Source organism: Aphelocoma coerulescens (genome assembly GCF_041296385.1).
Source record: "Aphelocoma coerulescens isolate FSJ_1873_10779 chromosome Z unlocalized genomic scaffold, UR_Acoe_1.0 ChrZ, whole genome shotgun sequence".
NCBI lineage: Eukaryota > Metazoa > Chordata > Aves > Passeriformes > Corvidae > Aphelocoma > Aphelocoma coerulescens.
In genome coordinates, this window is record NW_027184085.1 from 27,623,273 (window position 1) to 27,638,385 (window position 15,113).

Here is a 15,113-nt window from a genome sequence, read left to right on the forward strand (position 1 = left end):
GACATGCAGGAATGGAGGTCAGGAGTGAGTGTTTGGGTACACAGGACCCTGACTGTCACACCAAGCCCATGGTGCTCAGCACCCAGCAGGCTTAGCTGTGGGCACCCACAGGGGACAGGGGCCATGCCTCTCTTCTCACAGCCCTGCATGCTGGTGACCACCCACAGCCTCGTGAGGACTGGGTGATGGTGGATGGGTGAGGGGTTCTCAGGAACCAAAAGTTGCCCCACAGGGCATCTTTTTCCATGTGGTGTTGGTCAGGGGTCCCTGGGCTTTGATCCAGGCAGTCACCACTGCAGGCACCATCCACCCCAACATCATTGGGATAGCTTGCTGGGGGGCCATGGTGAAGAGTGGCAGGATGAGGGGTGCTGGGTGCTGAAGGTGCTGGAGAAGGTTGGGGACATCTCACCCTGGCTGCAGGGAGTCAGGATGTTGAGGGATGAGGATAGCTTGGGATTTGAGGTGCCTGAGAGCCCACGGCTGGATGCCTGGTGCCAGGTGCTGGGGCTGGGTCCAAGACAGCCTGGAAAGTCCAGACTTGTTTTTGGAAGACACTGGATATTTACTCCACAGAACTTTATCTCATCACTGCGACATTGGCAGGCAGCAGCATTTCCAGCACTGTTCGATTCTTTTTCTGTCTGGCTCCTCTTGTATCAGATGCAGCTGGCTTTGCAGCAATGTTATTTTTCCCCAATTTCATTTAAACTTCACTGCCTCCAGAACTACTCTGAAATTTCATTAACATTTACTGAATTTTCATCAGCCAAAATGTTAGTCATCAAAACCTCTTCCCCTCCACACTTAACAGTTCTCCTTTCCATGGATGAGCCCTGAGGAGCCAGGGGCTCTGCATGGGATGACATGCCCTCTCCCTGTAGTGCTGGCTACGGGGCACCTCCAGGAGGGAGGACAGACTTACCAGCACTCATCCACTAGCTCTGTCCTTTGTGAAGGCTACTGCAGTATCTGTAAGCATGGGGACATGGGGGCAGGCTCCCTGGCCTCTGCTGGGGGCGCTGGCAGGATCATCCTGGCTTCTCTAGATCCCTAGGAGGGTTGCATTGGTGGATGTGAGGCTGGCCGGAAGCCTGCGGGCAGAGAGCTGTGAGGGGCCACAACAGGAATTGAAGAGATGTGGGAGCAGGATAAGGCATGGTGCTGTGGCCCCCATCGGGTCCATGATTTCCACTCTGGGTGAGGAGTGATCTGGAGCACCTCCTGGTGGTCTGGGAGCCAGAGAAGAGTTCCTTCCTGACCTGTTCTCCCAGGATATTCATTACATTTACAGTATGAATCTGGTTTTCACAGTGAGCTTGGACCTGCTTTAAACTGTCAGTGTCCTCCTGCTTCTTGGCACCATGATTTTGTGGCCAGTCACATCAATCATTGCTGGTCACACATAGGTGCCAGTATAAAGAAGTACATTCTTCCCCTGGGCTGGCTGTTGAGGACAGAGACACGAGGGTGGTGAACCCTGGCCCTGACCCAGCAAATGTGTGCGGCGGGAACAGAGGGTCATGGAGCTAGGGACAGGCCTAACATGGGCACATCACCCACCCCTGACCCGAAACACTGCATGTCATCTGCGTGCCTTAGAGGTCCCTGACCTCCCTGGGTACCCAACCAGCCCCAGAGGTCCCTGTCCCCGTAAGTCCTCAACCTCCCATACTAGATGTCTTTGTTCTCACAGATAATTTCTCCCTAAATATCCTCACTTCTGGCTGTCCCCATCCCCCAGAGGGTCCCACCTGGGGCAGCACTGCAGTGTGGCTCAAAACCACCTTGTTTAAGACACCAGTCCCAGGTTATGAGCGACCAATAAATGGCTGAGCTCAACCAGTTTATTCAAAGAGAAAGTTCAGTCTATCACAATTTCACCCTTTTTCATCATTTTTTGGGAATTTAGTGAGTTTTCATGTGGAGGATTTGGGTGAGCAGCAAAGCACACCTGGCTCACTGCAACTTCAAGGGGAAATTCCTCCATGTGGGAAATTCAGGTCTAAAGCATGGGTCCATGCAAGTGACTATTTTACAGAATAAAAGGCAAAAACTAAAAATCACCCAAAATTCAGACCTCTTTTGCTCAACCCAGCTACCAGCTCTATTCATGCCGCTGAGGCCCTGTAATGCACTATAGAGTTTCATTCCCTATATTCAGCCATTAAAAAGGGCCCCTTCTAGCTTAATCTTCAGATCTGGCTTTTTGGAGAGGGTTTTGGGCAATGAAGGGAGGGAGAAATGTCCCACTTGGCTTCATTTTGGGGAGAAAAAGCGTCTTCTCAGAGGAGGGAAAGTTACAAAATGGAAAAAAATTAAATGAAATTTTGAAATTTTATCCCAATAAACTGAGTAAGAAAGAGGGGAAAAGGCCCGTGAAGGGGGGAACTGGGCAAACTAGTGATACCTGAAAAACTTATGCCCCCCCTCACAAGCAGGATTTGGGTTAATTCTGCAAGAGTTGGGGATATTTTTGGAGCTGTTTCCTCCCCATGTCCACTGCTAGTGCTGAAAACAACAAATCTTATTTTCACTTAAAAGGGGACGGTCTTCTCCAAAACAAAGGGGTTGAGTTTATCAGCATGTTATCCTCAAGGCAGCAGTGCAAAGGCCACCATTTAACAAGTTCGTCCCTATTTTGGGGATTTCTTCGCTGCGGGCACTGTTTTGAGGTGGAAAATCCCCATTTCCCACTGTGCTTGCTGCTCCCTTGTGGAGAAGACCCAAAATGGAGCAAACCTCCCCAAAACCAGAGGATTAAAAACACTGACACCCCCCTGGTTTGCACTGGAGCTGTATTTTCTGTCTTCTAGATGTAACAAGATGCTTTTTTAAAAAGTGCCTTTTAAGCTCCATTTTTATAAGCACCCAACAGATTATTAACCTGAATAGTTGTAAACACATCCCCAAAATCAACTTTTTCACTTCCCCAATGAGGAGCGGAGGAAGTTCAACACCTCCACCATCGTGGAGTTTTCATTCAGGTTTGTCCTTCCATGCCCGCTGCACTTCCCTTGGATGAACAGCTCCCACTCAGTCTGATCCTGAGGTACTAGTGGGAGAGGATCATGGGGAGAAGCAGGAGGCAATGGCAAAATTCCCTCTGGGAATGCTCATCCTCAAGCCTCAAACCCCCACAAAATGCACCCTGGGCTCCAGCTTTGTGGAAAAAACTTTGACTCTTGTGGAAAAAAGACCTCTTCAGCTGCTCCCCACAGCCTCTTTCATGTGCTGGTATGAGGTGTGCCTGTCACTCAGGAGGGTTTTGGGGTCCACAGGCCCCTGTGGGAGGGCTGCGAGGTGCATCTGCTAGCTCTGCTCAAGGAGTGGGGGCACCCTCCACACCCAACCATCTGCCCTCCCAGCTGCTGATGCAAAGCTGTTGAGCTGCCCTTGAGCAAAAAGAGGCTGATTTCCTCCTCACCCCAATGCTAGAGAGCCAGCTGTGGGGCTGTTGAGTTACACAAGAAGGCAGATTTTTTTGTTGTTTATTTTTTGTATGGACTTTCAAATTAAATATCCGTAAAGCTTTTCAGATGAAAAGTGGATGGAGTGTTGGAAGCTCATCTGTTGGAGAAGGGTGCCGCAGAGAATTGCTTTGATTTACACATTGCTGGACCTTGTCTTTCAAGGAAAGACCAACCTCACCATAAGCCAAACAGGGAAATAACTAATTATACAACTGAGCAGGGCTGTAATTTGGGCTTAGCTGTGACCTGTGTTTTGTCAGGACCCTTGTTTAAAATTAGGGCCCCAAAGATAAAAGTTGCTACCTTTCCTGGTAGTTTCTCCTCTTCCTCAGACCAATGTGAAGAGTACATGTGGATGGGGAAGCAAGCCTGGCAGCAAAGGGAGAGTGACTGGGGCTGCAAGAGGCAAAGACCTGCCCAGTCCTGGGCAGGTAGCAGCACTTTATTACATGGTTGAACCCTAAGAACAACCTTCTACTGCTTCAAGATATTGGTTCATTCTATTCACTTGTAGGCAGTGAAATGGGGTATGAAATCCTGTCTGTGGCCTCTCTCCCTGCTTATCCTGGCAGTGAATGCAAAACTCTGAAAAGGCCCCAGCCTGAGTGATGTTGGGAGACATGAAACATGGTTTTAGCCCACTTTCCCTAAATTCTCTACAAGTCCTAAGCAGGAAAGTTTCCACTTGAAAAACCTTATTATGAGGCATCCAGCAGCAGCAAAGCTCACCTTTTTCCTCTAGATGAGTTCTTAAAAATCTTTTAGGAAGGTCCTCCCTGTTTCTCTGGTCCATGCTTCCTCTGACAAACAGCTGAGGAACTAAAAATATATCTGTTCTCCCACTGAGGAACGAAAGGGTGAAATGTGATTAATACTGTTAAATTAGGTGTTATAAGGAAAATGAAACGGGACTAGGGGGTAGTGGGGCTGTTTGTTGTTGAGTGGAGTGTTTGTTGGGGTGGAAGTGTCTGCACTTGGGAGGTTCATAGTGGATTTTTGGGGGCCGCAGGGATAGAGTGTGGGCAGAGCTGGCCCCTCACCCAGCCAGAGCAGTGGCTGGAGTCGTTCACCGGCGAAAGTGGCTGGGGGAAAGGAAAAGATTTCTGTCTGGCTATCAGTATCACAGAAAGCCACCCACCCACCAGCATAATCCAGAGCCACTTCGATGCGTCTGAGTGTGTGGTTGTGGGGCAGAGACACGGGGCTGGGCCAAGTGAGAGCCTGCAGCTGCCCCAACCACCGCCCCACGGCCCAAACCCCACGTTCGGGGCTGAGACCAAAGCAGCCCTTATGGGACACAAGTTCCCGAGCCACCAACAGTGGCCAGTCAGGACCGGGACGAACCTCCACAGCCCAGCAACGCTGGCCCCCCACAAAACCCTGCCAACCCAAAACACAGTGGAGAGACTCAAAACGTTCCTGAGGGCAGAGGAGCTGGGGGTGATTCCTGGCGGCCTGCGGTCAGCCATCTGCTGACACCAGAATTTGCAGGTGAGGAGCTGTGGCTGGATCCAGGGTCACGGCTGCTGGCAGGGAGAGGGATGTTCATGGGGCTCTATGCATTGGAGTATCAGCTCCAAAAATTGCACCAGAGCATCAGCTCCAGGTGTTGCAGCTGAGCCCCAGCTCTGGATGCTGAATCTGAAAAACAGCTCCAGGCCCTGAACCCACATGTGGATTCGGTAAGTCCCTGAAACCGGATTCACGTCTCCAAGAAGGTGCTTCTCCAAAGAGCAATCCAAGAAGTCTGGAAATAGAAGATCCCAGAGATTTTTACCTCTGGATCTGGCCCTGCGCCTGCCCCGTATCCACCCAATCCCTGTTGAACAGAGAAGGCAAGACCACCCGAGGTGGGAGACGCAACCCCTTCATCTGGGACATCACCTCCCTCCACACATAATTAGTGTCCTAATTTGGATGCTGACTAACCACCAACAGCCTTCTTCAGCTCCCACCTTCAGTTTTCCATCCCTTAAGGCTAATCAGGAATAAATCCCTGATTTTCTTTTAATTTAATAAGCATTTGTGATGCTTTCACTTTCCAGCCAAATTTACCAACCCTGGGGTTCTGTGCCCTCCCAGAACTGTCCCAGTTTCCCATTTCTGCTTAATAAATTCCCTTTTTTTGCCAATTTTTACCCTCCAAGCACCTTTAAATTGTGTCACTGCCTCTGCCAGCATGTTGGTTTTTCGGAGAAAATCCTCAAGCTCTGTTTCCACCTCTGACATCAACAGCAGTGACAGCTACACATTCCTCTCTGCGCACCTCGAGGGGAGCAAATTGGGGTGTTTAATGCCAAGAAATTCCCTAATTTCCTTTCCTCATTGCTAGAAAACCACAGGGACTTTACTTCCCTGGGTAAGGCTCCCACTCCTGCAAGATATGATGGAAGATTCCCTCATCATCACCAAGTTTTGGATTAACCATCAACCCCTCCAGCTCCAAACCAAAAATCCCAGAGGAAAAAGAATGCAGGGTGAGAAGAAGATCCTAAAAATAGAGGATTTGGGGCCAAAACTGGTGTTCTTGGTGATGCTTTTTGTCTCCAATACCTCCTCAAGGTGGTTTGGGGATCCTGGAGAGGAAGGGATAAAGATACTTAGGACTGCTTTCCTGTGAATAAAAGCCAAAAGGGGGAAACAGGGATTTTGGGTGAAGGTTTTGGCTCACCCGTAGCAGATCACCATCCAGTTGCTGGCACTTGGCCTGGAGCTCTGCACGGCATTGCCGGATCCACGTCATTTCATCAGCTTCACCACGTTGCTGTTCTTCCAACCTCCAGCACAGGCGATGGAGCCAGGAAAGGAACCGTGATTCCTGGTCACTCAGCACCCAGCAGAGCCCTTTCAGCATCGCCTGCAGCTTCTGCTTCTCAGCATTGACTCGAGTCTGAGGGGTGAAGGACAAGGAGGAGGATGCTGGCAGGGGAATGAAGCAGTCTGGCCCCCACGGTGCACCCAGATGGCAGCAGCACGCACCAGCATCTCCCGTCTTGTCTCCTTTGCTGCCTCAGTCAGCCCAGCACGTCACTTGTCCTCCTCTTGAACGGTTTTTAGGGAAGCTTCAAACTGTTTCTGCAAGGAAAAGGGGTTTATACTCCTGAAGAAGGGGAGAAAAGCAGGGTAGTGGGCTGGGACCCCTAAAGCACCAGGGATATGGCCAGCGCAGGTGGCCCCATCCTCATCCTCCTCTGCAGCTGCACTGAAGCAGGTGTGTACATGCATACCCATGTTACAAATATAATTATGCTGTGTGCACACCCTCACCTTATCCGTACAGATATATAACCAGACAGTGTAAGTGGGCACTACAGGTCTCACAGACAGGCGGGGATATCCCATCTCTCCAAGGTCCCCTGTAAAAACGTTGCCACCAAACCTTAAAAAGTTCCCACCACCCTTCAGTTTCCATCCCCTTTCCCGCACTCCTTGCACCCCCAGCCAGGTCCAAACCCCCTTTGGGGACCCCCGTTTTCCCCCCGCACCCGGAAGCGGAATAAGAACCCTTCACAGCGCAGGCGCTGGGTGACAGCAGGCGTTTGAAATCTCCAGTGTTTAGTTTTGGTCCCAAAACTACCATCCGCTATAATGTTTCATACTCAACCCTCACCAAATTGCAGCATTTCAGCTCAGTTTTGGCTTTTAGATGCTTGGCTTGCTTTTTTTCCCCTGGAAAGACGGGGGAAAGCTTTCTCTCAGATCAAAATACATATTTTGGGGGCTGAGTTTTAAAGGAAATTAGCGTCCCTCAGGCAGGGGGAGAGTGTCTGAGACGGGGATCCACGCACCCTGTACCAGCGAGCGGCCTCTTGGAGCGGCACGGCGGGGTCGGCGCGATGCTCGACGCAGGCGGTGCAGACGAGGACTCCATCGCGGTGACAGAGGTGAGTGCGGGGTCGCTGGTGCGTGTGGCACAGCTCCTGCCCCGGCGGCGGCGCCGGCTCCTGCACGGCCCGCACCACGTCGGCCAGCTGCCGGATGGGGCGGAGGCCGCCGTGCGGGAACGGCACCCGGCACTGCGGGCACGGAGCGCCCGCCGCGCACCGCGACACGCAGCGCCGGCAGAAATTGTGCCCGCAGCTCAGGATCGTGACAGGATCCTGGAAGAAACCCAAGCAAACAGCGCAGGTGGTTTCCTCATGGAGTATCTGATGGCGTTTCCCGCGGCCATGGTTGTTTACAAGACGCTCTCGGAGAAGTGCGCACTGAACGGGGCCCAGCCAGGGTATTCCTGGAAGTGGCAGCGGGGCGGGACGCTGGTGTCGCCAGCCGGAACCTCCCAAGCAAAGGCAACCCCGAGCGGGTCCGGCATCCCACCGCCCCAGTCATGAAACAGCCCCCCGGGACAACGCCAGCGGGGGATTAAGGAGAGAAGGGAACGCAGGCAGCGGCAGCTGGGGGTCAGGAAGGACCAGTTGTTTACAAGGCGAATTCTTACCCCTCCGGCTGCACCGGAGGAAGCAAAGTGCAGCCAGAAGGGGGCTCCAGGAGACAAGGATTAAAGCAGGAATGAGGCACGGGAGCAGAGTTCCATGGAGTTCATGTGGATACCAGCTTGGAGCGGCAGGGTTAAAGTGAAGTAAAAACCCGCCGTTGTCCGTCAGCACTCAGAATGGTGGGGGGGCGGAAACATAAGAAGCAAAGAGGAAAATAAAAAAAAAAGGACTAGCAGATGCAGGATCTATGATGGGAGGTGGTGTTAGAGCAGAAATTCCAGAAGGGAATAATGTTAATGTTTAGTGATAAACTTAATTCATGAAACTGAATCAAACGAGGGTCTTGCATCAGGAAGTTTCACTTTCATAGAGTAATAGAAGTATGTTAAACATATATAATATAGCATAATATATAAATATAATTTTAATGTAGTCAGTGTATTTTAACTATAATAACGTTAACTATGTTTCAATATATTTCATTTTAATATAAAACATACGCGTGTTTAAATATAACCGCAAATTTTATTATAGCGCTATAAAAATAATAAAACACACATAAAATATTTTTAAATACTAATCAGGAATTATAAGTTTGATAAAACAGTAAAAGAAGTTTAATATTCCCAAACGCCTGTACAATCCACTGATCCACTGAGCTCCAAAACTGATCAGCTTTGGTTTTTTCACGGGGAAAAAAAAAATAGGGAGAAATGATGGTGAAAAAATCCCATTGGGCTTTCGTAACTCCCCCCAGAACGCCGTTTATAGCCCCAGATTTGCCCCTGCCCGGGGGGGATGGGGGTGGGGGCGGATGGAAAAGCTCCCTTCTCCTTGTCTGATCGCGGGCAGCGGCGTTGTGCGGTCCCCCCACTGACTCCTCGAGGTGCGGAGTGGGACAGGGGATCGGGACAGGGCGAGACCGCGAAACCGAGCCCAAGTAAACCCAAAGTTTGATGTCGCGGGGCAAAAAAGAAAAAAAAAAGAAAAAAAAAAAGAAAAAAAAAAAAAAAAGGAAGGGAAGGGAAAAGAAAAAAAGAAAAAGAGAAAAAGAGAAAGAAAAACCCACCGAAAACCCTTTTCTCTCTCTCCCTCTTTTTTGAAAATTACTTTAGTTAACAGCAGACCAAATTAATGTTCAATTAATTCTTAATTATGTCAGGCACTTATTGTTCTTTTGGAAGAAGGATCTCAGCCTACATAAGGCTTCTGCAGTAGCAGGAAAAGTCAGGGATGTGCTAGGTATAAATATTTTCCCAGAAATTTTCTCCCCGGAGTTAGGTGGCGGTGAAGAGACTACACGAAGGGGGCTGGCGAGGCGGAGGAAACAGAGCTGCCCCGCGGGGTGGCCGCTGCCTTGGATGGCCGGGACGGGACGGTGTGGTGTTGTGTGGTGTGGCTGTGGCGTGAGCTGCCCCTCGGGGTGGCCGCTGCCCCGCGGCCCAAAGAGGCGATACAAGAGCCGAACTGAGCCGCGGCCGGTGCCGGAGTCACCAGAAAAGCTGCCCCGAGGGCGAGACGGCGCTGGCAGAGCCGCACCGACGGGGTGGTGCGGTGGGAGCCGCTCTGGCCGCTGCCCAGACTCTGGAAACTGCACCGCGGCGCGGGCGGGGCGGCGACAGAGGGGCTGCACCGAGGGCCGGCCCTCGCCGCGAGAAGCCGCGCCGGGAGGTGGCTGTCGCTTCTGACAGGTGTCGCCAAAAGGGCTGCACCGAGAGGAGGGCGAAATGTGAATAGAACGTATAGAGCAGAATAAAATAAATAGAAATGAAGCGCCGCAATGGGGATGGCCACTGAGAGCTGCACCGCGGGACGGGACAGGCGCGGTCCCGTGGGGAGTCGCCGCTAATCGCCCTGCTTGTCTTTTGGGGTTAGGGGGTAGCCCAGTGACGACAGCCAGAGCCGGGGCAGCCGCTTCCAGCGGCGGGGAGGAGCAGGGCGTGCTGTTCTCAATCAAGGCCGCATCGTTTAGGCCCCGGGACAGGTCCGCCACACCGTACCCGGGAACCCGGACGCCTGTGTCCCGCTGCCCCTCGCTCGCCTGCTGTCTCCTTCCTGTCCCAGCGGAACCAAGAAATACCTTAAAATCTAGCCTATGCATACACACATGCGCGCAAAAGGAAAGTCGGGAGTGTTTTTGCTATTTTTTTAAATTAATGACCTACATGGTGAGCAGCAGCACAAGACTGGGCACTAAGTAAAGCAGCCGGGAGGAGACCGTTTGTGTCCCTAGGAATATGGGCAGCACCTAGGGCTCTGTTTGAGGATGCACAGGCAGCATCTTGCAGAGTCCAGCTACTGTGTCCACGTCCTGCATCTCCTGGCAATGGACCCCCTGACAGCAGCCAGCCAGCTCCTGGCCTCAACGGGGCTCTCTGGCCTCATCCTGCTCCTCCTCCTCATTCCACCGCACACTTTCTGCCAAAAGTTGCGGAAGAGGAGTAGTGCCAGTCTCCAGATTCTTCTTTGCTGTGTGGAGGCCCATGAGGGGATCCATGTCTGGGAGGAAGGAAGAAGGTGGGAAGTGAGTGGGTGCAGAGCCTGCTGCTGCTTTTCCAGTGGACAAGCTCCTCTGCCTCCTGAAATTCTTCTGACTTTTCCCCAGATAACTGAATTATCCCAAAATGCAACTGAGTTCCGCCCAAAATAACTCTGAATTCCTTCCCCCAATATATCTGAAATATCCCAAATACCTCTGCATTCCTCCTCAAAGCCTCAAAATTCTCCTAAAACACCTCTGAATTCTCCTAAAATGTCAGAATTCTACCTGAATACCTCTGAACCTCTCCAGGGCCTCCCACAGAGCATCACTTTGGCAGCAGCAGGAGCTCAGGCTCCTCTCCAGGTCCTTGGGGAGCCCCGAGGGGAGGTGGAGCCTCATTTCACTCCAACTAGGAAAAGAAACAACAGGAAGAGATGTTATGCGACAGGTATATCAGCCAAGCCCCTCTCTGCAGTTGAGGTGACAGGGACGTGAAGCAACCAGTTGCCACATACCTGCTTAGGATGCTCCCAACATCCTAAAAGGAAAAAGGGAGAAAAAAGGGAGTTCAAGACCCCATAGGCAGCACTTTGCGAGAACTTTTTGGTAAGGAGGGCACTCAGCGGGGGCAAGCACCTGGCCTCCAGCTGCCCAATGAATCTGTGGAGTTGTGCAGTCCCCTCGGCCACCTGCAATGATTTTTTGGCATGGGTAGCTGTGAGGCTGTCACCCAGCTCAGCCAGCCGCCCCAGCACTGTGTGCTCCGGCTCCGCCAGCAGCTGGCACAGCCGCTCAAACTCAGCCTCAGTGATGAAGAACCGAGGGGACCTCCTGTACCAGGTAGTCCTAGTGTCTCTTCTCTTTGCTCTCCAGTCCAGAAACTCTGCCGACACCTTCCTTAGAGATTGCAGGTGAGACTGGATTTTCTCTGAATACACTGAAAACAAACCAAACCAAACCAAACCAAAACAAAAAAAACAAAAAACAAAAAAACAACAACAACAAAAAAAAACCCAACCAACCAAAAAAAAAATTGAAGTCATTAGCCCAGACTGTTGATATAATCCTGCCTTCAAAATCTTACATTGTTTGAGGAAGGAAAGCAAATAACCCTCCTAAAAAAGTCCCCTCATTGCCTTCCCTGGAAGGCAGGGATCAACTTGCCTTATGTTTCTCCCACAATTAGGAGCAGGCACTGGAGCTTTGCTTTCCCACAAAGAAATTAAAATATTTTCAGTTTGCACCTTTTTTTCAGGGGGAGGGAGAGGAGAAAGGCCTGATGGGTCATAGGAAGCTGATCTCACCTCACAGGTCTCGTCTGGTCCTCCAAAAATTTTCATGACCACAGCCCATAGTGGCTCACCCACTGCCTCCTGAGGGGTTTTTGCCTCTTCAATACCAAGAGATGAAGCTCTGGCCGGAGTCAGCACAGGGGTTCTGTGCAGCTGCTGCAGTCATGCTGCCCTCCTGGTGGGGAGAAAGGGGTGCTGGAGGTTGGCGGGGTGAAGGTTGACAGGGTGAAGCTGCTTGCCCTTGAACCACCTCTGGGTTGTTCATGCTCTCAGTTCCTGGCACAACCTGGCCCAATTGGAAAAGCAAATTTCATCACCCACAAGTAGTCCTTAAAGATATTTTATCTCCACAAGGTTGTCTTATTTCCGGGCTTGCTGTCACATTCCTCACCTGGAAGCTGCTCCCAGCTTTGCCTTGTTCAGCTCCATCACATGTAAGGGGCCAGAGTCAGATTTGGGGAACTAGGGGGGCAAAATTTAACCAATTCCTCCCGTGTGGTGCCATGCAATTTTTTTTTTTTTATTTTTTTTTTTTTTTTTGGCGTGCCTTAATTTTCTTCCCTTCCCTCCCCAGTGCCTGTGTTGAGAAAATAAATGGCCCTGAAAGGGGGGGGGGAAAAGGGCAATCAGATGGTGCAATGGGTGTCCAAGCACGTCATGGCCCCATCTGCAGGCGAGAGATTGGAAGGCTCCTCCCTTTTTGGCTGATAAAAGCTGGCAGAGGGTGAGACAGGACTGAGCTTTGGCTGAGCCTGTGCCAGAGAGAGAGGAAGAAAAAAAATCCCAAGAGGAAAAAAACCCAGTGGAGAAGCAGCCAGTGGAAGGAAACCATCTGGAGGGACCCCAAAACGGCACCAGCAACAGCAAGGAAAGCTCCAAGAAGGTTTGAGTGAGGGGGAAAATTCCAGTGCTGATAGGGGGGTTACATCACCCTGATGTCTGTAGGGGGGGAAAAGGGGATTTTGAGCCCCCTCCCCATCCCATGAACTCAAGAAGGGAAGTGGATTTACCCTTGCCTTGGTCTCAGGATCTTTGTTTCAGATTTAAAGGTGTTTTTGCAGTGGGGAGTCATGGTGATTATTTGCTTCTCATCTACTTGTAACAATCCAGCTGGGGAATTTGGGTGAGAAACAGCATGGCTTCTGCTTTTATCTCCTTTTGGGTGATTTTCTCACCTTTTTCCCACTTTTACTCATCACCTTGCTCCTTTAATCCCCTTATCTGCAGATTCACTGAGGAAAACGCATGGAAAAGAAGCAACCTGTTTATTTTCAACTGTCACAGCATGCTTTATTCAATCGTCTTGGGGCATTATTACTCATTTCCAGGGTCCTTTAGCACGGGCAACCTCTTGTTTGCATGCAAAACCCCACACAGAGTTCCAGAGGATGAATTTGAAGCCATTTGGTGACAGCTCTTATATCCCTCACACACATTTTCTCCAAGGTCAACAGCAAATTTCTTCACAGGATTTCTCTGGACATGAGAGGTGAATGTGGCTTATCTCAATTTAGGGACTTTCCTCACTCAAATAAACTTTGTCAGATTTGATTGATGAATGGTGGAGACAGAGATGGATTTAAGCTGGATAGATTCAGCCTTCAGCCAGCATGAGGAATGGAGATTTGGGGGTATAATAATATCTACAATGGAGATGGGTTCATCCCAACGTGCTCCTCATGTTCCCTTCATAGTCATCAGGGAATTAATTTATTTCATCCATCTCCAAGGGTTTCCCGTAAATGAACCAAGCTCTGTTGCAACTGTTGAAGAAAATAATGCTATTTTCTTGAAGTATTTTGATTAAATGTGGTGATTAAACCCATTTTTTGACATAGAAAGGGGCAGAAGCTGAGATGTGACTGTTTGAAGGATAATAATTAGATTTTATCCTTTCTTTCCTTTTCCTGTGCCTCCAGCCAAGAGGAGAGGACACTGTGGGTGCAATGGCTTTCTTCCTCAAACCACGACCATGCACATGGGACCTTGCCCTGGACTACCATACCGCCAAACAGTTTGAAGGTAATCAGAGGTGGCCAGAGAGGAGCAAAGTACCAGTTCCTGGTGTTTTCTGGGCTGAGATGTTCAATGGAGTTGGAGATTCTCCAGCTCCACCTTCTGTCTCCCCAGGGCCTCCATGTCCAACCTCCATCTCTTTGCTCTCCCATGTCCATCCTCAACTGGACTCCATCATCCTCAACTCCATCTCCAACTTCCACCTCTTCACTCTTACATCTTCAGCCTCATCCTTCCTCTCCCTTTCTCCTTGAAAAGTCATCAGGGAAGGCATTTTGGGGGTGTGTGTTTTCTAGGCTTAAATTTGGCTTCTGATTTGTTCTCTGGTTTGCTTTTCAGTAGATGTAACCCTGGACCCAGCCACAGTGGGTCCAGAGGTGATCCTCTCTGAGGACCTCAAAGAAGCTACATGGGGTAGACCTCGATGCCAGTGGCCTGAGGGTCCAGGCCGATTCGACACAGATCCATGCATGCTGGGCAGCAAGGGCTTCACCTCGGGCCGTCACTACTGGGAGGTGGAGGCCAATGGACGCTTCTGGGCTGTGGGGGTGGCCTGTGAGTCAGTTCAGAGGAAAGGCCGAGTCCTCTTCAAGCCTAACACTGAGATCTGGGGCTTGCAGAAGTATGATGAGCTCTGTGTTGCCCTCACAGCTCCATCCAACACCTCTGTCCCACTCCTCGATGGGGAGATTGGGGTGTACCTGGACTATGAGGTGGGACAGGTCTCTTTCTATGCTGTCAGCAGCCACCAACGCATCTTCACTGTCCAGGCCTCCTTCAGTGGGGAGAGGGTCTTCCCCTACTTTTGTGTGCTTCTCTCAACCATTAAACTGTCCCCCAAGGGCTGATGCCCTGGAAGGATCCTCCCAAAAGCTGATTGCATCATGGTGATTGAAAATGCTCAGGTGCTCCTCAACTCTTTTTTTCCAAATCTTGGAGTCACTTCTGGTCCTAACTCCATCTTAGATGTCTCTGTTTTGGGTTATGTCCAGGGGGTTTTGGGTCTGAGCTCAGCAGGGCTCACATCAAGTTGTTAAGTTTGTCCAAAGTTCATTAACAGAAGCTGGGCTTCCCTGCGCTTGTTTTGAGCTGAAAACTTTGCTTTTGCTCCCAATTTCAGCCTCCTTTGAAGGTTTCTTTTGCTGAGCTCAGTGTCTATGATTAGCTGGGTTTCCAGCACAAATCAAAAATCTTAATTTTTGCAGGCTTTGCATTAATACCAGCCACCACCTCATTTTAAAACTGATTTTGTCATCACAAGGATGTGCTCATACCCACTTCTCCCACTCTTTTCCTCTGCTGTTCCACTCGCTTGAGATTTATTTCCAAGTACTTAGCATGTAAATATACCCAGAATATAATAAATTTTTTCTTCTCTAAGAAGCAGAAGGCATCTTCATTTGACCCATCACCA

The 15,113-nt window shown here is 50.3% G+C and overlaps 2 protein-coding genes and 1 long non-coding RNA gene across 17 annotated transcripts; 1 reads left to right on the plus strand and 2 right to left on the minus strand.

Moving 5' to 3' along the window:
* Positions 1 to 2,781: 2,781 nt before the first annotated feature.
* Positions 2,782 to 7,349, minus strand: LOC138103822 (uncharacterized). Of its 2 annotated transcripts, none has more exons than XR_011147870.1 (3): positions 7,262 to 7,349; positions 6,145 to 6,548; positions 2,782 to 6,049 (listed from the first exon to the last, which is right to left on the minus strand). It is a non-coding gene; the product is annotated as an uncharacterized lncRNA (long non-coding RNA). The 2 variants fall into 2 exon arrangements; XR_011147871.1 differs by lacking the exon at positions 7,262 to 7,349 and adding an exon at positions 6,741 to 6,858.
* On the plus strand, positions 6,979 to 15,082 carry LOC138103819 (E3 ubiquitin-protein ligase TRIM58-like). 7 transcript variants are annotated; one of them, XM_069002422.1, is made up of 4 exons: positions 12,434 to 12,566; positions 12,911 to 13,172; positions 13,603 to 13,705; positions 14,039 to 15,082. In XM_069002422.1, the coding sequence occupies exons 3-4, from the start codon at positions 13,630 to 13,632 to the stop codon at positions 14,545 to 14,547; spliced, it is 585 nt and encodes a 194-aa protein (XP_068858523.1). In that variant the 5' UTR covers positions 12,434 to 12,566; positions 12,911 to 13,172; positions 13,603 to 13,629; the 3' UTR covers positions 14,548 to 15,082. The 7 variants fall into 7 exon arrangements, with proteins under 7 accessions (XP_068858521.1, XP_068858519.1, XP_068858523.1 ...); XM_069002424.1 differs by having other exon boundaries at positions 13,012 to 13,172; XM_069002423.1 differs by lacking the exon at positions 12,434 to 12,566 and adding an exon at positions 12,573 to 12,806.
* LOC138103817 (uncharacterized) lies at positions 8,415 to 12,204 on the minus strand. Of its 8 annotated transcripts, XM_069002411.1 has the most exons (6): positions 12,075 to 12,204; positions 11,229 to 11,969; positions 11,028 to 11,080; positions 10,907 to 10,929; positions 10,677 to 10,800; positions 8,415 to 10,408 (listed from the first exon to the last, which is right to left on the minus strand). In XM_069002411.1, exon 6 carries the CDS (start codon positions 10,008 to 10,010, stop codon positions 9,063 to 9,065), a length of 948 nt encoding a protein of 315 aa, XP_068858512.1. In that variant the 5' UTR covers positions 10,011 to 10,408; positions 10,677 to 10,800; positions 10,907 to 10,929; positions 11,028 to 11,080; positions 11,229 to 11,969; positions 12,075 to 12,204; the 3' UTR covers positions 8,415 to 9,062. The 8 variants fall into 8 exon arrangements, 7 of the variants coding, with proteins under 7 accessions (XP_068858512.1, XP_068858513.1, XP_068858511.1 ...); XR_011147869.1 differs by having other exon boundaries at positions 8,415 to 9,964; positions 10,075 to 10,408; positions 10,907 to 11,969; positions 12,075 to 12,198; XM_069002412.1 differs by having other exon boundaries at positions 10,907 to 11,288; positions 11,696 to 11,969.
* Positions 15,083 to 15,113: the final 31 nt, after the last annotated feature.

Bases quoted from the DNA above. Each gene is read 5' to 3' on its own strand.
- LOC138103817 (XM_069002408.1), bottom strand. From the start codon at position 10,010: ATGCATAGGCTAGATTTTAAGGTATTTCTTGGTTCCGCTGGGACAGGA.
- LOC138103819 (XM_069002418.1), top strand. From the start codon at position 7,310: ATGCTCGACGCAGGCGGTGCAGACGAGGACTCCATCGCGGTGACAGAG. The intron at 7,358-13,602 runs GTGAGTGCGGGG...CTGTGCCTCCAG, and splicing joins ACTCCATCGCGGTGACAGAG to CCAAGAGGAGAGGACACTGT. The intron at 13,706-14,038 runs GTAATCAGAGGT...TTTGCTTTTCAG, and splicing joins TACCGCCAAACAGTTTGAAG to TAGATGTAACCCTGGACCCA.